The sequence below is a fragment of the Excalfactoria chinensis genome, chromosome 1 (genome assembly GCF_039878825.1).
Source record: "Excalfactoria chinensis isolate bCotChi1 chromosome 1, bCotChi1.hap2, whole genome shotgun sequence".
In the NCBI taxonomy this organism is placed as follows: Eukaryota; Metazoa; Chordata; class Aves; order Galliformes; family Phasianidae; genus Excalfactoria; species Excalfactoria chinensis.
The window spans coordinates 48,399,312-48,420,994 of record NC_092825.1 but is presented as its reverse complement, the minus strand read 5'-3'; the positions used below and the strand labels follow the sequence as shown (position 1 = coordinate 48,420,994).

Sequence of the window (21,683 nt, the reverse complement as noted above, 5' to 3'; positions counted from 1 at the left end):
CATCACCCTGAAGTGCCCTCCCACACCGCAGCTGGTGGTAAACATGGCAAGGCGGGTGAAACAGAGCGTGGGCCTCCCGCTTGGGCTCAGCAGCAGCATGTGCCTGTCCTGCCTTGTTATGTGTTTGATGCAATAATATTTCCCCTTTAAGGCTGGGCTTAAGTTATTTATACTTTGTGGGGTGGTGACAGGAACACAGAGCAGAGCAAAGCCCTCAACCGCTCTTACCTGATCCGCAGCCAGGAAGGAAGCTCAGAAAAAGAGAGGGACCGTGAGACAGAGCACAAGGGAGGGGAAGAAAAAGCAGGCAGGGCATCTTCGGGGAGGGACAGGGGAGGGGACAGACCGGCAAGAAGAAAAAGAGGGAACCGGGGAAGAAGGAAGGAGCAAGGAGGGAGAGGTGCTCGGGGAACGGCAGCTCTGCAGAACAGAAGGGCTGTGGGCGTCCCATGCCAAGCGTCACCGAGGGGTGCTGAGCTTCGTCTCTCAAGATGATGAAGAGGCAGTTCAATCGGATGCGGCAGCAGCTGTCCCATCCCAATGCCACCAGCCGGTAAGGACTTCTCTACTTCCAGGGTCGGTGAGCTGGGAGGGAGCAGGATATAGAGCCTGAGGGAGGCGGGGGGGCACCAGGCTGGATTAGGCACCCAGGTGGCCAGGGAAGAGGGAAAGTGTGAGAAATTGGCTTAAAGCATCTCCAGCATAAGCTGAGGGGCTGTGGGTACCAGCTCCCTGCTGCTGCAGTGCAGTGGGATGGTGGCTTGGTGCTGCTCACCAGGGATGGGCTCCACAACCTGGCTGCCCATGGAGGTTGGCTTCTGCAGGACACGAGGGCAATGGGCAGGGTCTCTCCAACCACATGCCCTAGGATGTGTGGTGTCCAAAAGGAGCTGGGACTTGCTCCCTCCATTTAGATGGGTGCCTGGTGCCCTGCATCTGGCCAGCAGTGTGGACACCGTGTGGGAGCTCCTGTGGAGGACTATCAGCTTCAAATGTATTCCTACATCTCAGTCTCACTTCCATCACTTCCTTATTTTTCTTTTCGGCTTTCCAGAGCTCTCCCCTTGCAAAACCCAGGGCTGGGCCCTCCTTCCCCAGCCCCTTCGCTCCCTGTTTCCTGCAACCACCTCTGCACAGAGGCACACAGACTCCTGAGCCCTACCAGGCTGATGGGGACCAGCTCCAGGTCCATCAAGGGCCTTCAGCCACCACGGCAGAGCTGCAACCTGGTCACCTGTTGCCCTTCTTGCCTTTCCCAATGCAAACCAAATCTCTTCTCCCACCTCTCTAACCTGGAAGAGAGCTTTTCCGTCTCTGTGCTGAATGTGCATCCATTTCACTTGAGGCTGGGTGTGCAGAAGGTCCTACGTAGCTCGTGCAGCTCCGAAAAGAGCAGTTCACCCACCGCAGAGCCTCTCCTCCACGGGGCTGTGATCTCACGTGACTTTGGCTGCCTTCAAGCCAACCACCCCCATTTCCTGCAGCTCGTCCCATGTCAGTTCTTGCAGGAGCTGAAAACAGAAATGTGAAGTGGCTGGGCAGGGGGATAAAGCAGCAGCAGAGGAGGTTTCCAGGGAGCAACAAGGACATGGGTCCACTAAGCAAGGTTTCCCCTATGGGAAGAGTCATGGAGGTTTGGTGGCCTCGGATATCAGGGTTTGAACTGGGTTTTGATCAGGATTTGCTGCAAACCATAAGCTTCCTTTGCAAGATTCACTCTGCATACTTGCTTGCAAAACCAACCAGAAAGCTGCCTTCAATTATGCCCTGCAGGGGGCTGGTGTTGGTCTACAACTCCAGCCTTTCCACAGTGTTACTGCTGCTCCAGTCCTGGCGGCACCTCAACTTCCAGCAATGTGTCCAGCAAAGACAGATGGCCACAGGGCTCCAGCAGGAGCTGCCTTGGATTTGCCTTTGGGAAGAGGCAGTCAGGACAAAGTTTTACCCCCAGACTTCTCACCAGAGCAGTGGCCCCGACCCACTGGCATATTTTGAGCTGAGTTTTCTGAGCTGGAACCCCAGTCTGATGAGGAGATACCTGACGGGGAGACACCTGAAGCCCAGTCTGATGGGAGCTGCTTCTCTTGTTCCTGGTGCTCTCTTCCTGGGCTCACTCTCCCTGTAGACCCTGTAGGATGGTCTGAGCCATAGCCAGCACCTCCTATCAGGACCTCAAAGAAGGGAGGGTGAGATGTGGGAGGAAGTCCCCCCACTTCTTCTCATGGCTTGTTCTTCTCCCTTTGCAGAGCCCAAGAAGCAACCGAGTTCCTGACAGAAGATTTGCTGCAGGTGAGGCGAGTGCCAGCTTGCACCCGCACGTGGGGACATGTCCCATCCCTACCTGCGATCTTCCCCACAGGCACCTCCTTGTCATGGGGCTGGAACACTCCTGCCTGCTAGAGGGCGGTTCCAGGGCCAACGCAGCAGCTTCGGCACAGCACTGGCAGATCCAGCACGGCTGTGTCAGCGAGCACTGCTCTGACATGCCCCCCTGCCACAAAGAAGGGCTCACTGGTGCCACCTTTCCACCCCCAGATCGAGCAGAGGATCGAGCCAGCCAAGCGAGCGGCTCACACCGTGTCCAAGCGGCTCCAGGCTTGTCTGCAGGGTCACTGCGGTGCTGAAATGGACAAGCGAGTGGTAAGCGTCCCTTGGACACCACAAACCCGGGGCCAAAGTGCTTCCTGAGTCCTAGATAGCACCTTTACAAAACCCTTACACCCATGTCCTTTCCTGAACTCCTGTGGTGAGCATGGTGCAGCTGGGCATGGGTACATCACCGCTTCCTCTTCCTTGGTTTGAATCTGCCACCTCCTTCCCAGCTGGTGCTCACCAGTTCCTGTCTGGAAAGCAAGCCCTGTGCCTTCCCAAGCCCTCCCCATGATACTGCTGACCCTTTCTCCCAGCTTGGCTTAATTATTCTTAACATTAAATTCCGCCATACGCCCGAAGCCATGGCAGGGCTTAGTAGAGTCCTCCATCAGTCCCACAGTCCTCCACTGTTTCAGAGAAGGCGAGAGAATTTCTAGCCAGCTGTTTAGCCAACTATGTCCTGGCTTTGGCCAAAGGGACATCGAGAGGGCTCTTCCTCTGACCCCAAGTCCAAGAGGGAGCTGGACCGAGGGAGATGTGGGGAACCAGTGCAGATTTAGGAGGCCATCTGTCCCTTGCTCACAGTAGTATGCCTCAGGGTGAGCGAGCTGCCACACATCAGCTCATCATCTCTTTTCCCAAACCTATGGCTCTATGCAGAAGAAGCTACCCTTGATGGCTCTGTCTGCAACGATGGCTGAGAGCTTCAAGGAACTGGATACAGAGTCCAGCCTTGGGTAAGTGCCAGAGGGAAAAGATGGCAAAAACCTAGCTGAGCTGCTACCTAGGCTCTGGGGCTTTCACTTCCAAGCCAGGCTGTCAGATCCTGTCCTGAGAACATGGAAAACACCAGCATCAAGGGGGATGAGGGGACAGCCTGCAAGCACAGAAGGGGAATGGGGGCTGGCTCTGGGTCCCCACATGGGTACTGGTATGGTAAGGGATGTTGGATTGGAGGCTGGCTCCAGCCTGTGCTTGTTTCACCTCTCTCCCTTTCAGGAGAGCCCTGGAGATGGGTTGCTGCATCCAGAGTTCGCTGGCCAAGATCCTGGCTGAGTTTGAGATCGCTATAGAGCGTGACATCCTGCAGCCACTCAACAAGCTCAGCGAGGTAGCCATGGTCAACCCCCCAGCTCCAGTGTTCCATCCCCAAACCTTTGAGACTCACCCTGACCCCTCTCTTCCAGGAGGAACTTCCCATCATCCTAAAACGCAAGAAGACCCTCCAGAAGCTGATTTCTGACTGGAATGCCATCAAGAGCCGGTATGGAGCACAGTGTGCCCATGGGAGACCAACTGGGTTGGAGGAGAGGAGCAGACAACTGCCCTCTGCCAGTACAGGGAGCAAATCTCTCAGGGACGGGAGTGAAGCCAAAGAGGCAGTAACTTGTCCCCAAATCCCTTCTCCACACTGATAGAATCACAAAATCATAGGACCATTAAGGTTGGAAAAGATCACTGGGATCGTTTAGCCCAACCATCGACTCATCCCCATCACTCCCATGAACCATGTCCACATCCATATGGTTCTTGAACACCTCCAGGGAAAGTGACTCCACTGGCTCCCTGGGCACCTTTTTCCAATGCATCACCACTCTAAGAATAAATTTTTCCTAATTTCACTATTTTTTCCTAATATTTAACCTTATGTCCCCATTGATAAGGCTGTGGGTGTTGCTTCTTCTCTCTCACCTCAAAGGCTGAACCAAGCTGTCAAGAGTTCCAGTAACAGCACAGGAGCTGGAGCTGGCCCAGGGGCATCTTCTGCTGCCAACAAACTGGAGATCCTAAAGGAAGAGGAGGAGGAGGTGAAGAGGAAGGTAGAGCAGTGCAAGGTGAGCACACCACTGACTTTCCTCCTTGGGGCAGCTCCAGGGCTGGAGATCTGCTCTTCTCCAGCAGCTCCACCCAAGGTGACACCCACACCAAGAGCAAGCCAGCCAGCGCAGCCTACCCTGCGCAAGCAACCAGCTCCCTTGCAGTGTGGAAACAGAGAGATGCCCTAGGCCTGGGGAAGAACAAAACTAAAAGATCTCAAGCATAAGCTGTCGCAGAGAGGAGGCTCCAGGGGCTGGAGCAGAAAGATCATAGGGTGCTCCCTGGGTGAGATCCAGCTGAGCTGAGGTCTGTGCTGGATGACAGGGGACTGACTCCCATCATCTTTCTACATGTCCATGCTGTTTCTCCTTAAGAGCCTTGTTTGTCAGAGTCTACCATAGCTGGGAGATCCTCCTGTGAAGTTCTAGGGCCTCGTGGTAGGGCAGGTCTTTGCTATGACCTTAACACAAGCAACAAGGGTGAGGAAGAGTCTCCATGCAGCCCCAGCCTGCCCTCCCATCACCTTCCTGAGGGGCTTCTTGAAGGCATCCCCTCTCCCTCGGGTGCCAGGCAGGAGGGGGAAGGATGCTCTTCTTGGTGTCTCCCTTCCCAGGATGAGTACATGGCTGACCTCTACCACTTCTCCACCAAAGAGGACAGCTATGCCAGCTACTTCATCAGAGTAAGTTCTCCTCTTAGCATGTGAATTATCTCCTGGGGTATATCCAGCCTTGTCTCCATTTGCAACAAGCCCTCTGGCCAGAACAAAGTGCCACATGCACTAGAATCTGCCTCCAAATAGAGCAGTTGTCCCAATTCATCGCCATCTCTAATTCGTCTCCTATCTACCACTATAGACATGGTCCCACAGATCCAAGGGATTTCCCTTGCAGTTCTTCCTGCAGCATCTTTGCTTTCCTTGGTTGCTCTCTTCTTATGAGTGCTGTGTCCTGGGGATGGGTCTCTGGAGAGGAGACAGTGCCAAGCTGAGCACTGGCTATTTGTCCCCTGTCTGGCAGCTGCTGGAAATCCAAGCCCAGTACCATCGGCAATCGCTGGAATCTCTGGACTCAGCTCTGACAGAGCTGAAGGACAGCCACAGCCAGAAAGGTACCCAGTCACTTACGAGGCAGCATGGGGGTGGCTGTGAGAACAGCCAGCAAGGCTGGGAAAGGTAGCTCCTTTTCCCCATGTCTGCTGCTGCCTCCTACCATGGGATGGTGGGCACTGCCTCCACCAAGCTAACCGCAGCTTTGGAGTGAGATGCCACCATGGTTGGATGCCACCAGGACCCCAATCCTTAAGAACATCTCCTTGTCTCTCCCAGAGCCCTCCTTCACCACAGAAACCCCAGTGGTAGGGTACTACGGCGTGCCCCTGCAGACACATCTCAAGAACTTGGGCCGAGAGATCGCTCTGCCTATCGAGGCCTGTGTAATGATGCTGCTGGCCTCGGGCATGAAAGAGGAGGTAGGCAGCCCTCACCATCCTACACTCCCTAAAAATACTCCACAGCACCCTGCATCCCTTCGCTCCATCCCCAGGGACTCTTCCGGCTAGCAGCAGGTGCCTCCGTGCTGAGGAAGCTGAAGAGCAGCTTGGCCAGTGGCTCTAATGCCCTGGAGGAGTTTTACTCGGACTCCCACGCTGTGGCCGGTGGGTGCAGTGACATGGGGCAGGGATATGAGGGCAGTCAATCACTACTGTCCCCCAGCCCCCATCACCTCCCCGCTCCCCCTCCAGGTGCATTAAAATCCTACTTGCGGGAGCTGCCCGAGCCTCTGATGACCTTCAAGCTCTATGATGAATGGATCAAAGTGGCCAGGTGGGTCAGGGCTCACAAGCCCAAAAGCCCAGCAGCTGTTTGACTTCTCACTTTGGGGGTGAGAGAAGTAGTGAAGAAGATACAGCAGCACCTATCATGAGCATCATCAGCCCTTCTACCTCATACACCAAGTCCATCTTTGTCCTACAAAGCAGTCTGAGCTCTCTTTTTCTCTGTTCTGCAGCTTAAAGGACACTGACGACCGCATTCAGAGCCTGAGAGACACCTGCAGCCGCCTGCCCCAGGAAAGCTACAACAATCTGAGGTGTTTCTGTGGGATGGGGCTTCTTTGATCCCAAGTATTCACCAGGGGCACCCATTCCCTTCCTGAGGGTGCACTCACTGTCTCCTTGTCCTCCTTTTACCCTGTAGGTATCTGATCAAGTTTCTAGCCAAGCTGGCAGAGCACCAGCATGTGAATAAAATGACCCCCAGCAACATCGCCATAGTGCTGGGCCCCAACCTGCTGTGGCCAGAGCAAAGCACAGGGTGAGGAATGGCTGGATCGCAGGTTTTCTGGAGAGAGTCCCTCTTTTGGGGCTTTACTCCTCCAGAATCAACATAAAATGGGTTAATTCCCCATAACTCCTTCCCTGATGGCTCTCCCACCTCTGCCTCTCAGAGACCCTGTGCAACTAGACTTGGCCTCAGTCTCCTCCATTCAGGTGGTGGGAGTCATAGAAGCCCTCATCCAGAACGCAGACGTACTCTTCCCTGGAGGTAGGCCTTCACTCTGTCCTTCCATCTTTGGGGACCATAGCAGAGGGTGAAGGGAACATAGGAAAAGCACCACAAATAGCAGAAGAATGGATGAAGAACATTCCAGACTCCTGCTGTGGAGTCTGCTCCTGGGGCATGTTCAATGTCCAACAGGGGTGCAGTAAGCACTTCTTGGCCTTTCTCTCCATGCAGAGATAGATTTCAACATCTCAGGGATGTTCACGCTGCCTGCGGATGTCAGACTCAATGAGGCTGCCCCGGTAGACGAGCTTCCTCCCAAATCACCCCCAGCCTGCTCTCCATCTCCCCTGGATGAAGAGGCGTAAGTCTGGCAGGAGCAGGAAGCTCCTTACCTCTATTCCACCCCAGCCCGCAGGCTGCAAGGCCAGGACCACCATGCTCTGTGGTGCTGGCTTGAACCATCATCTGAGCACCCCAACTGTCCCTTTCTCCTCCAGCACAAATGACTCTGAAGTGAGCTCCCAGCCGCTTTCCCCAGTGGTGACCAAGCCGCCCCCTGAAGCCTCAGTGCTGCCAGCTTCAACACCAGCCAATGACACCGCCCGCAAAGGTTAGGACATGGAAGCACAATGCTTGGGAAAAGCCTCCAGGGCAGACACCTCCACCTTCTCCAGTTTATCCTTATCTCACCATGTCCTGCAAGATGGGGTACAAGGGCCGCCACATGGGATGACAAGGTCCTCAATCTGTCCCCTAGATTTCTGCTCTCCATCCCCAGCTAAGGTGGAACTCTGGGATGGGAGGCGCTCTGTTCAAAGCTCATGTCTCACTGTGAACTGAAGAGGGTGGGGAAAAGGCCTAAAAAAGTGGGATGTCTGACCCACATGGGTGTCATGGGCTAACAATGGGACTCTGCTACGCTAGGCAAGGGGCATCCTGCCCTAACAGACACCCGCACCATGTCCTCCTTATAGAATTAGAATTACTCAGGTTGGAAAAGACCTTGAAGATCATCAGGTCCAACCGCAGCCTAACCAGTAGCCTATCTCTTAAAAAACAACAACAAACCTCTGCTAAATCATATCCCTGAGTACCACATCCAAACGGCTCTTAAACACATCCAGGGATGGCGATTCAACCACCTCCTTGCGGAGCCCATTCCAGTACCTAACCACCCTTTCTGTAAAGAAGTTCTTTCTAATATCCAACCTAAACTTGCCCTGGCGCAACTTGAGGCCATTTCCCCTCGTCCTGTCACAAGTCAGTAGTGAGACCTGCCCCACTCTCACTGTAAGAACCTTTCAGGTACTGGAAGACAGCAATAAGGTCTCCCCTCAGCCTCCTCTTCCTCAGACTAAACAGCCCCAGCTTCCTTAGCCTCTCCTCATAGGGCTGATTCTCCAAGCCCTTAACGAGCCTTGTTGCCCTTTTCTGGACCTGCTCCAGTACCTCCATGTCCTTCTTGTGCTGAGGTGCCCAAAACTGGACACAGTACTCAAGGTGAGGCCTCACCAATGCTGAGTACAGGGGCAGGATGACTTCCCTAGTCCTGCTCACCACACCATTCCTGATACAAGCCAGGATGCCATTGGCCCTCTTGGCCACCTGTGCACACTGCTGGCTCATATTCAGCCGACTGTCCATCAGCACACCAAGGTCCCTTTCCGTCTGGGAGCTTTCCAGCCACACCTCCCCAAGCCTGTAGGGTTGCCTGGGGTTGTTGTGACCAAAATGAGATGCTCTATGACCAAAATGAGATGATTTATGCTCTCTTTCCAGCCAAGCGCCCGGCTCCATCCCGACCCACAGGGCCACCGCCCGTAGCCCAAGCCCGGAGCTCAATCCCTGAGCGCAGTGGCAGCCCCAAGGCCCGGCCGCGACGACTGGGCGCTCCTTCCGTCCCTCCACCGCTGCCCCCACAGCCGGCACCGCGCCATAGCCGTGAATCCCTCACGTCACCGGGGCCTCCCGCCGCCAAAAACCCGGACTGCGCCACGGATGAAGGCACGGCGGAGGCACAGAGCTCTTTAGCTGGATCAACAACGACAGAGAACGACTGAGCGAGGCACGGGGCTGCTCATGTTCCCCCGGGAAGGGAAGGTCCCTGCGGTATTTGTGCTGCGGGTGAGGAATGCCTCACGGTGCGGAGCGTCGCACCAGGGCCTGGCGCGGCTGCAGGTGGGCGCGCAGCAGCCATTTTGGCTGCCGTCGCCTCAGAGTGCATCGCCTGGTGGAGCCCAGGCACAGGTCCGGCTGGTTTGCCTGTGAGAAGATTCTATTTTTTAAGAAGATATATATGCCTGCGCACACACGTGGACATGTATATATATATGTATATCTGTACGTGTCGCGACTACGCGATTCCAAGCAATACCCAACCGCGAGCGCTGCCACCGGGCCGGGCCACAACGGCAGCTCGACCCTCCCTGTAACGGCGGCTGCGGCTGCTCCAGCGAGCCGCGGGGTGCCCTTGGCCAATCAGCCAGCGCGCCCTACTTCCGTCCCGCCTCCTCGCCGTCTTTCTGGGCAGCCGATAGGGCGATCAGGCCGTCGCTTCTCCCTTCTCTCGACCACGCCCCCTTTCCTTGCAAGCGATAGGTCGGCGTCTCCGTCACTCTTCTCCCTCCCCGTCTCCCATTGGCGAAGCCGTGCCGGCGGGCGGTGCCGCTCGGCGTCGGGGCGGGGCGCCGGCACGGCGGCGGCCGTTGGCGGCGGCATGGCGAGCTGCCGGCGGCTGAGCGGCGCGGCGCTGCGGGAGGTGCTGGGCTCGGCGCAGGGCTTGCTCTTCGATTGCGACGGCGTGCTGTGGGCGGGCGAGTCCGCCGTGCCCGGCGCTCCCGAGCTGCTGGAGCGGCTGCAGCGCAGCGGCAAGGCCGCGCTCTTCGTCAGCAACAACAGCCGGCGCTCGGTAGCCGAGCTGGAGCTGCGCTTCAGGCGCTTGGGCTTCCGCGGCGTCCGCGCCGAGCACGTCTTCAGCTCCGCGCTCTGCTCCGCGCTCTTCCTCCGCCAGCAGCTCCTCAGCGGAGGGGCGGGCGACGGCAGCGCGGTGGGCCGCGTCTTCGTGCTGGGCGGCGAGGGGCTGCGGGGCGAGGTGCGGGACGCCGGGCTGTGCCTGGTGGGAGAGGGAGAGCCGGGAGCGGAGCAGGTGCACGCCGTGCTGGTGGGCTACGACGAGCAGTTCACCTTCGCCAAGCTGGCCCAGGCCTGCGCCTACCTACGGGACCCGCGCTGCGTGCTGGTGGCCACCGACCCCGATCCGTGGCACCCGCTGAGCGATGGGCAGCGCACCCCCGGTGAGCCCCCGCTGCGCCCCTTTGGTGCTGTCGGGCTTGTGAGGGGCTGGGGCTGTGAACTGTGGAGGAGAGGAGCTCAGGGGGAGCGTTATTGCTCTCTGCAATGACCTAAAAGGAGGTTGTGCTGAGGTGGGGGTCGGCCTTGTCTCTCAGGTAACAGTAATAGAGCGAGAGGAGGTGGCATCAGGTTGTATCAGTGCAGGTTCAGGTTGGGTATTTGGGAATATTTCTTTGCTGAAAGAGCGGTGCTGCAGTGGCACAGGCTGCACAGGGAGGTGGTGCAGTCACCGTCCATGGAGGTGTTCCAGAGCCGTGTGGATGTGGCACTGAGGGACGTGGGCAGTGGGCATGGTGGGGATGGGCTGCTGGTTGTTGAACCTAGTGATCCTAGTGGTCCTTTCCAACCCTAATCATTCTATGACTGGGGATGAGCTCCTCAGGTCATATCCATGTCGTGGTGATAGGATTGGCTATTTATTATGTTGGCCGTCAGAAAGTTGTACAAGATTCTCTAAGTAACAGGGCTGCTGGAATTGCTGACATGCCTTTCTGGGCTTACTGGTTGACAGCCAGCTGAACATAAGGCAGCAGCGTGCCCAGGTGGCCAAGAAGACCAGTAGCATCCTGATTTGTATCAGTAATAGCGCAGCCAGCAGGAGCAGGGAGGTGACCCTCCATCTGTGTTCAGTTTTGGGCCCCTCAGTACCAGAAAGACATGGAGGCCCTGGAGCGTGTCCAGAGAAAGACAACAGAGGTGATGAAGGGTCTGGAGCACAAGTCTGATAATGAGTGGCTGAGGGAAATGGGGTTCAGTACAGCCTGGAGAAGAGAAGGCACAGAGGAGATCTCATCACCCTCTACGAAGTCCAAAAAGGAGGTTGTAGCAAGCTGGGGGTCAGCCTCTTCTCCGAGGTAACAATGATAGGATGAGAGGGAATGGCCTCATGATGCACCAAGGGAGGTTCAGGTTGGATGTTGGGGAAGATTTCTTCTCAGTAAGAGCGGTGCTGCAGTGGCACAGGCTGCCCAGGGAGGTGGTGGAGCCACTGACCCTGTAGATGTTCCAGAGCCGTGTGGATGTGGCACTGAGGGACGTGGTCAGTGGGCATGTTGGGGATGGGCAGTCTGTTGGACTGGGTGATCTTAAGAGGTCTTTTGGAGCCTTGATGATTCTATGACAGGACTCTCACTTGAGCTACCTGCAGCTATATCTATTTCTTCTCCTTCCCCCACCAGGGACCGGCAGTCTCACAGCTGCAGTGGAAACAGCTTCAGGCCGCAAGGCACTGGTGGTGGGGAAGCCCAACACCTACATGTTCGATTGCATCGTGGATCGTTTTGGTATTGACCCATCCCGTACCCTCATGGTGGGAGACCGTCTGGAGACAGATATCCTCTTTGGCAAGAACTGCGGCCTCTCTACCATCCTCACGCTGACGGGTGTCTCACGCCTGGAAGAGGCACTGGCCTACATGGCCAGCGACAGCCCTGCTGCCAAGGATATGGTGCCCAATTACTATGTAAACAGCATTGCAGACTTGATACCAGGCTTGGATGACTAGTGGTCTTCATGTACGAGAGCAGAGGGGCCGGGTTCCCCATCCCCGATCTCTATCTGTTCCATTTTATGTCTCACCACCCTTTTCCCTCACTTCCTGGTTTATTCACATTCCAATACCCTTCTCGGGGGACAGGAGGAGAGGGGGGCAGGGTTAAAGTTGTTTCCTTTCTGCTGAGAGCCACCCATGACGGTCCTTTTCTCCCTCATGTGCCAGGATCAGCATCTCTAGAAAAGAGCTGGAGGCCTCAAGGCCGATATGGGGGCCAGAACAGTGTTTCAGTGTTTGGCCTCTCCTGCTGCAGGGGTTAGGGAACAGCTGTCTTAATGGTTTTCTCTTAGATAACCAGTGGCGGCCTTTTACTGCTGTCCCTTTGCTCTGTAAGTCTTGACGACTGAGCTGCATCCCTGCGGTCCTTATGGTAATCGCCTCCTCAGGAGGGGAATGGCTGAGGGTATCACCCACCCAGTCTCCATCAGTGCCAGGGTGTGTGGAAGAAGCATTCTGGAGCAGTGAATGAGAGCATCTCTGCCTCCCACAGGCGAATAAGCGAATGAGAGCATCACCTCATCTCTTGTCTTCTCTCTGCTGTTCTTTAGAGGTGTTTCCCTACCACCCCCTGCCCTGACTTGCCTAAAAGCTATGCCAGTGTTTGTCAGAAAAGTCTGCAGAAAGGGAAAAGAAGCTGTCCTTGTCCCTTTTTTTTTGTGCCAAACAACTCAGACGAGCTGTGACTGCGCACAGTCCATCTGTGGTTGTTCCTTGTTTTCAAGTACCCCTTGTGAAGGGGATTGCGAGAGAGGGCTCCTAGACCACAGAAGCGCAGCAGGAGTGAACTTTGAGACTCTCCCCTTCTTCCCCTCCTCAGTGGATTTTGTCATGGTGTGGTGAGAGAAAAGGGCTGATGGGGGGGTCTGTGCTCCAGCTGCTGAGGTGTGGGTACGATGTTGCTATTGTTACCGCTGTGAATGTTGCAGCCCTCAAAACCGTTCCTTGCTGCTTCGTCTTATATCTATGTTTTGTTTTCTGGGATGTTTTTGTTTTGTTTTTATTTATTTATTTATTCTACTAACTTATTTCTTGTTCAAATATTGTATTATTTGTATAAATTATGCTTACTGTTTGAACCAAGGGGACAGGGGGCAGTTTCTTTGGGCCTCTCTTACTGTCCGTGTCCTATATTGATGTTCTTACACTCACCGTGTTTCTGGATATAATAAAGCGTGAGCGTAGGCTGGAAATGGCCTCCTTTCTTCTCTTGCATTCCTATCAAGATGAGAATGGCTTAGGGAACAGCCCTCCAAGAATAAAAGGACATCCAAAGAGCTCTCTGAAGCTTGACTGTCATCTTAATTGGAGCCCTTTGTATGTGTTTCTCCCTTTCGTGTCTCCCATCTCCAATTAGATGACCAGAGGAATGGTATTTAACAAGCTTCTGTTCCATGCTTGTATCCCCAAGCAAAGCAAGGCCCAAGACCTAATGTGCCTTGCGAACTCTGCTTGCTTAATTAGAGAGCCACCCAAGACAAGCGCTGCCTTTAGCCACTAGACTGTTCTTGCCCCGAATGGGGCCAAGATCAGCAATCTAGGGGTCCATCAGACCTGCCAGTCTGGTTTTCTCTGGCTTCCCTCTGCTATCACTCCTGTGCATAGTGAAGGTGAGCATGAATAGATCTCATTAGAAAAGAGATGCCCTCCTACTGTCCCTGAGGGATGATGAGTTCTCCATGCAAGCCCTTCAGATGTCCATTTGCCTTGAGCTAAAATCTCTGGTGCTGAGGGGTCCTTAGAGATCACATCTGCTATTGAAACTGAGATAAGCAATGACTTTCTGCCTGGGTAGATTCATTTCTTGGTGGCTAATGAAGTTGCCACAGAGAAACAAGTTTGTGGAGAATGAAGCCATGGAAATGCATGGGAGGATGGAGTGGACGGGAGCTTGTTTTGGTGCTCTATAGAAAACACCTCTTTCCTCACCGTCAGAAAACTGAACCATCCTTTCCTGCTGCGCAGTAAGGACAAGAGTGCAGTGAGGCACATGGCAGCCATTCATTACCCAAGGAGCCCCAAATTCTTTGTTTAATTGCGGTTACTGTGGCAAGTGCTGGGTGGTGATGCTAGCAGCAAGCTGCAGAGCATCATCTGCTCTGGGCAAGACCAAGGGAGAGGTCTGTGTCCTTTTATCTGAGCATAGTGATTTGAAAGCAAGTCTCCAAGGAGGAGAGTCCACAGCTTCTGGGCAATGTGTGCCAGTGCTCCATCACCCACACAGTGAATAATGTTTCCTGATGTTGAGAGGGAGCCCCTTCCACATTCCAATTTGTGCCCATTGCCTTTTGTCCTAACATTGGGCACCACTGAAAACTCTTACCCTTTCTTGCCTTGAGTTCACATTGCTGACTCGTGTTTAACTCAGTGGCTAACAGGGCCCTCATCTCCTTTCCTGCTTTCTATGCTTGCCCATGAGCAGGACTTCTCATTTCCCCTTAATAAACTTCAGGATGCTTCTGTCATCTCGTTCCTCCAGCTTCTTGAGGTCCCTGTGGATGGCAGCACAACCCTCTGTTCTGTCAGCTGCTCCTCCCAGTTCAGTGTCAGCTGCAAATCTGCTGAGGATGTGCTCTGCCCCATCATCTCGATCATTAATGATGTTACATACAGGACTGGGCCCAGTACTGACTCCTGGGGCACAGCACTGGTTAATTCTAACAACTAATGGACTTCTTGCCACTGACCACCGCTCTCTAGATTCCTCCATTCACCTGGTTTTTGTCCCACCTCGCTGTCTCCTCACCCAACCTGTACTTCAACTCCACCGCTATAAAGGATCTTACGGGAGACAATGTCAAAGGCCATTCTGATGTTTAGATAGACAATATCCATGCTCTCCCACCACCTGCCAAGCTGGTCATTTCACCCTAGAAGTATATCCACAGCAGAAAGACAACAAATCGGTCTAAAGATACCAATCAGTGAGCAGATGCCTTTAATATGAGGAACTAATAATCACAGGCTGGAATGTTGTTAGTGTTCAGCCACATGAGATGGTAAAAGAAAGGGAAGGATCTGACAGGTGTTGGGACTGGCAGGATAGAGATTTGTTGCATGGGAAAGTTCCATTGGAGCCAAGACAGGCTCATGATCCCAGGAGCTCGCTCGATACTTGCCCAACCTGCAGTGAGAGTGCCCCTTTGCCAAGGCAGGCACCTCGGCACCACCCTGTACCACAGCAGACGGTGTGGGGAGGACGAGGAGGAGGTGGTGGTGGTGGCAAGAGGCAGCAGCCTGTTCCTGCCTGCCCTGGAAAGGCAGCCAGAATCTGCCCTTCTTCCAACACTGTGGTTGAGTCCCTCCTATGATGCACACTTTGCCACTCCTTGCTCCTTACGCAAGGTGTGGTCTCCTCCTCTCCATCCTTCTCAGGTACTCCGTTATTATTCCTATGTCATCTATTCCTTCCCTATGGGCTCTGACCCATGCAAGCTTACCAAGCATCTCAAAACTTGTGTGGCTGTTAGACTTTGCCTTGGAACTGTGCACAAATAATGTATACTCCTGGTAGATGGGCTATTTTGGTTCTCCAGACAATCCCTGCAAGATGCTGAGCAGCTGAACCAGTTGAGAGCAATTAAAAGCCACTAATAACCCTGCCAGCTTAGAGAGTTCCGTCAGACTTAGTTTCAGGGAAGCACTGCAGCCAAACACTGGCAACTCTGTAAGGCTCGAGCATGGAGACAAGGGAGGTGATGCAGAACACGATCCCAAGTCACTTGCTGATCCTGACTTAACATCCTTTGGCCTAATGCATTGAGGCTGCTGATTCAGCTAACTGTGAACAGAGCCCAGGAGTAGTGTTAAGCAATGCTAGGCCATGGTGGTGCACTCACCAAGTTTCAGAGGTGGAGGTATGAAGGATGGCACTGTGCTCCCATTCGCAACCAGGGAATGATGTGCCTGCACAGCCTGGGTCACCTGGAGACTGGCACGTCTCATGGGATGGGTTGGCTGTACTCCTGAGCAGAGCTCAGGCTGTTTTGTCTTCACTGCCTTGTAATCCGCCACAGGCAGCCTCATGAGCTGCCTTCCCTCAGCAGTCTCAAGGGTAAGAGGCCCTGCGTCATGGAGCAGTGCTTCACTGTGACTCCTACTTGGCCACAGGTTTGCCCTCAAGCCAGCATTGCTGGAAACCTACCTGCTGGTGCAAGGTTTTGAGCTGCCTTTTACTCATTTACCCGTATGGACAGCCTGATGTTGCTCAGGAGAGCTCTCCAGAAGTAGTCTTTCTCACCCCCAAGGCCACTTGCCACTCACAGGTGTCAGAGGATCATGGAATGGCTTGTATTGGAGGGGAACTGAAAACCCACACAGTCCCACCCCATGATGTGGGCAGGGCTGCCACCCTCCAGCTCAGCTGCCCAGGACCCCATCCAATCTGACCTTGAACCACCAGGGATGGGGCAGCCATGGCTTTTCTGGGCAGCCTGTGCCAGTGCCTCACTGCTCTCTGAGTGAAAGATTTCCTCCTAAAACCTAACCTAAATCTCCCCCCTTTCAGTTACTTTTCTCCTTTCTATTGCAACTATCAGCAACAGCTGCCTATCAGTTCCTTGTACAAACAGGGTGTGAGCCATGCATCCCTGCCACCATCCACTTCACCAGACACCAGCTCCTATCCTTTAAGATACCCAGAGTCCTCAGGGTAGGACATGGAAAGAGAAAAGGAATGCAATTAGATAGAAAGGAGTTGTGCTCTGCGAAACTGTTTCTCATCATGCTCTGCCTCTTCCCCCCAGCCCCATTCAGCAGCAGCTCACTTGCCCATGTTTCCAGCTTGGGGCTGCTGGCAGCCAACAAGCACAGGGCTGCATCCCAGGGAGTGAACAGCGTGCAGTGCAGCTGCCAGCTCTGCAGTATGGATCCAAGTCATGGCTGTGCTTTGTGCGCACTTAATCAGCTCCAGCTGGGCCAGCCTGCAGCATTTGGCATCATCCATCATGCCCCCCCCTTACTCTGCACCCAACCACAGCATCTCTCTGTGCCATAGAGCTTCAGAGCTGAAATCACCACTCACCCATCCATCACTCTTTCTTCCATGTAACATGCGATAAGATGAGAGGCACAGGCCTCGTGTTGTACCATCCCTGGAGGTGTTCCAGAACCGTGTGGATGTGGCACTGAGGACATGGTCAGTGGGCATGGTGGGAGTGGGCTGATGGTTGGAAAAGATCTTAGAGGTCTTTTCCAACTGAAATAATTCTATGTTCTTGGTTTAACTCTGAGGGATACTCTCCTGCCCAGGGCCCTTTACATGATCCTACTGTACTGTAAATGTGGCCAGAGCTCTGGTTTCTCAAAGTGGAAACTGTGACTCTATGAGGAGCTGGTCAGCATCCAGGACCAGTCCTCGAGAGCATCCCAGCTAGCAGCCTTGGTTTAAAGAAGGCTGAACCCTGTATTCTGAGGCTGGCCTGACCCCAGACACTGTAGCCCTGGGACTCCTCTTGCTCAGCTCACCAGGGGCTTATTAGGTTGGAGGAAGCCCTTGATCTGGGAACAAGGTTTCAGCGAACCCACTCTAGCACAGATCTTGACCTTGCTCAGACCACAACACACACACAGAGGCCAGGAGCAGAGTTGCCCCAGTTCAAGAGAGCCCGGTTCCAGGTCCTCTCCTCTTGTCCCCTTGCTTCTTTGCCACTCCCTATTGTAAGCCTGGAGCAATAGTTAATGCCACAACCTCTTCCATGTCCTCAAGAGAGGGGATAGGACCCCAGGGGTGGCCAGGACTCCAGTGGTGACCAAGTGAAGTCCTGCATGGGGAGGAGGTCTCTTTCAGCTCTCTACTGGTTTCCCTCCCCTTTACCCTGAAAGAACAGGCAAAGGGAAACAACTGCCTTTGTTTCTGTTCTGAGAATGCCATTTCTCCCTGCATCTCATCAAGGGCATGCAAAGTCCCGAAAGCCTCGGGAGCCCTGGCATACAGCACACATCCATGCTGACATTGCTATTGTTGAGAAGGGCTGCGCTGGCAGCACTGGGGCTATTTCTCCCTATGTGTTTCTCTCCAGGAAAGTCATGGCTGGTGCCTGCTCGCTCACAGACCTCCCTCCTCATAGCTCTTGTCCTGAACACGCACTAGCCTGGCTCTTGCCAAGGGGTGTGTTGGGGGTTGGCACTTTCTGGACCACTCCACATGCCTCTAAGAGATAGAGAACAGCATCTTTCCACCAAAATCGAGCTCAGGCACTTCTCATGGGCATGGAAGCAGGAGCCCAGCAGAAAGCGTGCACTGCTCCAACTCCGCCCTTGCACACATGATGTTCCTTGCAGGGCAGGAAGAACATTATAGCACAGCTTGAACCCAGCACATAACATGAGTGCAGAGGCCAGGAGAACCTCCCTGCTTTTCACAGCTTGGTTTGGTGGGAATGGAAATATCATATCCTGATTGTCACCTGCACTTGAATAAGTGCCCAAGAGCCTGGAGGCTGTACCTCTCAGATGTCCGGGTGTTTTGAAGATAATCTACGCTGCACAAGAAAACTCCTAGACTGTAGGATTTGAGACTCGCATGCACATGCAAATAGTGATGGCCACAGGGAAATGAGCATGTGGCTCCATATTTCATAGGCACCAATGTGAATTATTACAAGAGGGAGTGGAGTAAGTGCTTGTGTGAAGGTAATCCCTTCACAAGGTGAATCCCACAGCTGGCCAAGCTGTTCAATCACTGTTTAAGTGCATTGGCACAGAGAAAAGTGCATTCCCCATGGCCCAGTTCTCTATGGGCCATATAGGGCTCATCCAACACAGTTGATGGACACAAAGAATCACTAAGTTTGAAAAATACCTCTTAGATTATCTGGTCCAATTGTCAGCCCATCCCCACCATGCACACTAACCATGTCCCTCAGTGCCACATACACGTGGTTCTTGAAAGGATGGAGAAGTCTGTGGAGAGCAGCACAGCCCCACCACTGCAGTGCCACGTGACCCTGGGGAGCACCATCAGCCCCACAGGGAGCCATGGTCCCCTTCTTATGGGTGGGAGCATCATGGGATGATGCGCCCCAGCATTTCCCATTGCCTCTGATCCGCGATAGCATCAGAGCACAGCACTTTCCATCCCCAAGCAGCACGTCTCTTCTGCCTGCCACGCCTCGGGGAAGGGAGGATGCCCAGCTCTGTCGAAACATTCTCCCATTTCAGCAGCTCATCCCGATGGAGAACAGGCATCTTAGGAGCAGAAGGGCAATTGTTCCAACCGCCTGCATGGCAGCAGGCAGTTGCTATCCAACAGGGCACAGGGCAGCCCTATAGAATGGGGCACGAAATGAGGGATGACAACTGGGACTTCTGAGGGAGTGTCGGTGGGTCAAGAAGCATGCTGGCTTCGGCGTGCTTTAGGGTTTCATCATCCCACCAGCAAAGCCAATTCAAGTTCCTTTGCTTTGGGATCACCTTTGCAGGCTGCTTGGAACACACATCGTGGCTGAGTTTCGATCCCATGGGTGTTGCAGGAGGAATGTGCCTGTATTCCATGAGCACGCTGCTTCCCAGCCCTGGCTCCTGGAAGAGCTGAAACCAGTGCCTGAGTTGCCTGAACATGTTCCAGCACGGCACCCATTTGCAATCTGCATATTAAACACAGCAAACAAACCTCTGCCCGGCATGTCTCAAAAGTCGCTCCTAACAGACAGCAATTCCGGACAGGTAATATGCCTCAACAGGTAGTTTGAAATAGAGTCAATAAATAGTAGATTTCTTAGCTACACTATGGATGCTGATGTGAGTATTGCAGCAGTGTTACCGCAGCCAGTTGGTAGCCTGCAGCTCTTCTGCACATCTGCACCCATACACCCGTGCCTCCTGCAGCACTTGTACGGTTGTGTTTTCTTTCCCTTGCACTCCCAGCACTAATGATACACCCAGAAATATCCCTCACCTAAAGCACAGGGTCATATTCCCTTTCTCTCCAGCACCGGGCTGATGCTGCAGGCCTTATGGAAATCATTAGCCAAGGTCCAGCCAAGTGGTGGCGATGCTTTCCCTCTTGTCAGCATCTGCTGAGCTTGGAGCTCTGCTTTCAAAACGTCACTTCTTAAAGGTCAGGGTGGAAGCCTCTTATGCAGCAACTGCACAGCAGAGCAAAGCACGCTGCATCCCAACACTTCTTTCTTTCTGTTGATTCAGAAGTATTTATTGAAGGGGGGAAAAAAAAATGGCATCAGGCCACCGTTCCTTGGGTTGATTTGCCTTTGCTTGCTGCCCTGTGCCAGGTGCTCCTAAACCAAAATGCAATGGGGCCTGAAATCTCCCAGGTTAAGTCACCTGTTGTGGGGTTCACATCTGAGGTAATCACTTTTTCTTTTTGCTGTACCTTTAATATTTCTATCATCATTGGTGGCTTATCATTGCTGTTGCATGCTAGAAGGCACCCAAGTGGCATGAGCCAGCCATCTCCATGGGTTGGCACAGCTGCTGCCCATCCATGTCCCAGCAGCCAGCCAGGACGTTGGGCCCATATTGCAGCCTCACAGATGTCACCAGGAAACCAGGTGCAACAAACAGGCTGTGCATGGATGGGGCTTATGCCCTGGAGGCGAGATGGAGCCTGATATGAACAGCCAAAACAGGAGGTGGGGAGCCCCAATTTGGGGAACACCCCCACAGCACTTTGAGGTGTGTCCAACATCCCAGCGTCATTAGCATGAGCAGGAGTCATCCACGCTTCCCCAAACTGTAATTTCAGGCTCTCCCAGATAAGTTACAGTGCCTAGACATTCTTTGATAACATTTGCAGGGTTATCTTCACCACTAGGGAACATATTTCCAATCTGATTTAATGAAAGCAGAGAGATCCTGAAGTCAGCAGGAGCAGGAGCCGAACAAGCAACTCTTAATCCAGGAAATTGGATGTGGTCATAAACATTCCAGCAGGAAAGCTTGGGAGATCCTGCTGTAGCTCGTTCCTGATGTGAGGCTCGGAGCCTGCAAGATAATGAATCCAAGTTTAGTGTACCTAATCCTGAATTAAAGACAAACCACAGCCCACGTAACACAAAGTGGCTGAACAGGTACAAAGATGCTCTCCCAGTCGAAAGATGTGGAAATAACAGAGGGAGTAATTGCTGCCTAAACAGGCCCTTGCCAGCTGAGGAGTGATGTGTACAGGTAGACTTTGCTCACATAGTGCATGGGCTTTTCAGTCAAGCCCTTCTGCAGTCCTCCAAGGTGTAGGCTCAGGATGCCCTCAGACAAGTGTCTGACCAGGACATTCCTTTGGTAACTGCTGAAAGGCTTTGGTTAGAACCACCCAATAGCTCAACAACTTCTTTTTTTCAAGTAAAGGGTAAGTGTTACACTGAGTGGCATAGTCTATAGCAGTCACAGGCATAGGCCGATGATTGGACTAGATGATCTTATTGATCTTTCCAACTTTAATGATTCTATGATTCAACACAATGCCGAGCAGGTCAACCTTTGGAGCAGCTGGATTCAGCTCACAGTGCTCAGGATCCATATTGTTATGCTGACCCACAGCAATGCCTATCAGCAAGACCAGAAGGCAATACCTACATTAAAGCTACCTGCAGTGATGAAACTCACCTTTTGCAACCGTGTTTCCATCTTCATCCCAAGCTGAATTGCAGCATCCACGTTGGAAAGGGTGGGGATGTCCATGAGAGCTCAAGAAATGGCGTCACCTCAGTATGGAGAGATCAGTATGGCTGCTTTTGGCATTAGAGAAGTGCAGGCAGAAAGTTGAGGCTCTGGAGGAAGGGCGACAATGAAAACCATGGGCAGACCTAGCAGCAGACGGGGGTCTGATTCCTCCTACAGGAATGATGGGTCACAGCCAGAATTAGGGGTTGATCTCAAGCTCCAAAGGCAGCAGCAATTGTTTGAGGATTG

At 53.5% G+C, this 21,683-nt stretch overlaps 2 protein-coding genes across 2 annotated transcripts; both read left to right on the top strand.

The window, feature by feature from the left end:
• The first annotated feature begins 238 nt into the window (after positions 1-238).
• SH3BP1 (SH3 domain binding protein 1) lies at positions 239-9,162 on the top strand. Its single transcript, XM_072349059.1, has 18 exons — positions 239-553; positions 2,247-2,289; positions 2,536-2,640; positions 3,253-3,329; positions 3,592-3,703; positions 3,780-3,856; positions 4,292-4,427; positions 5,024-5,092; positions 5,430-5,520; positions 5,738-5,880; positions 5,955-6,066; positions 6,154-6,235; positions 6,420-6,500; positions 6,608-6,724; positions 6,858-6,955; positions 7,148-7,277; positions 7,414-7,526; positions 8,696-9,162. Exons 1-18 carry the CDS (start codon positions 492-494, stop codon positions 8,974-8,976), a joined length of 1,929 nt encoding a protein of 642 aa, XP_072205160.1. The 5' UTR covers positions 239-491; the 3' UTR covers positions 8,977-9,162.
• A 435-nt stretch (positions 9,163-9,597) lies between these two features.
• PDXP (pyridoxal phosphatase) lies at positions 9,598-13,006 on the top strand. The gene is made up of 2 exons (XM_072326603.1): positions 9,598-10,209; positions 11,446-13,006. Exons 1-2 carry the CDS (start codon positions 9,633-9,635, stop codon positions 11,769-11,771), a joined length of 903 nt encoding a protein of 300 aa, XP_072182704.1. The 5' UTR covers positions 9,598-9,632; the 3' UTR covers positions 11,772-13,006.
• Positions 13,007-21,683: the final 8,677 nt, after the last annotated feature.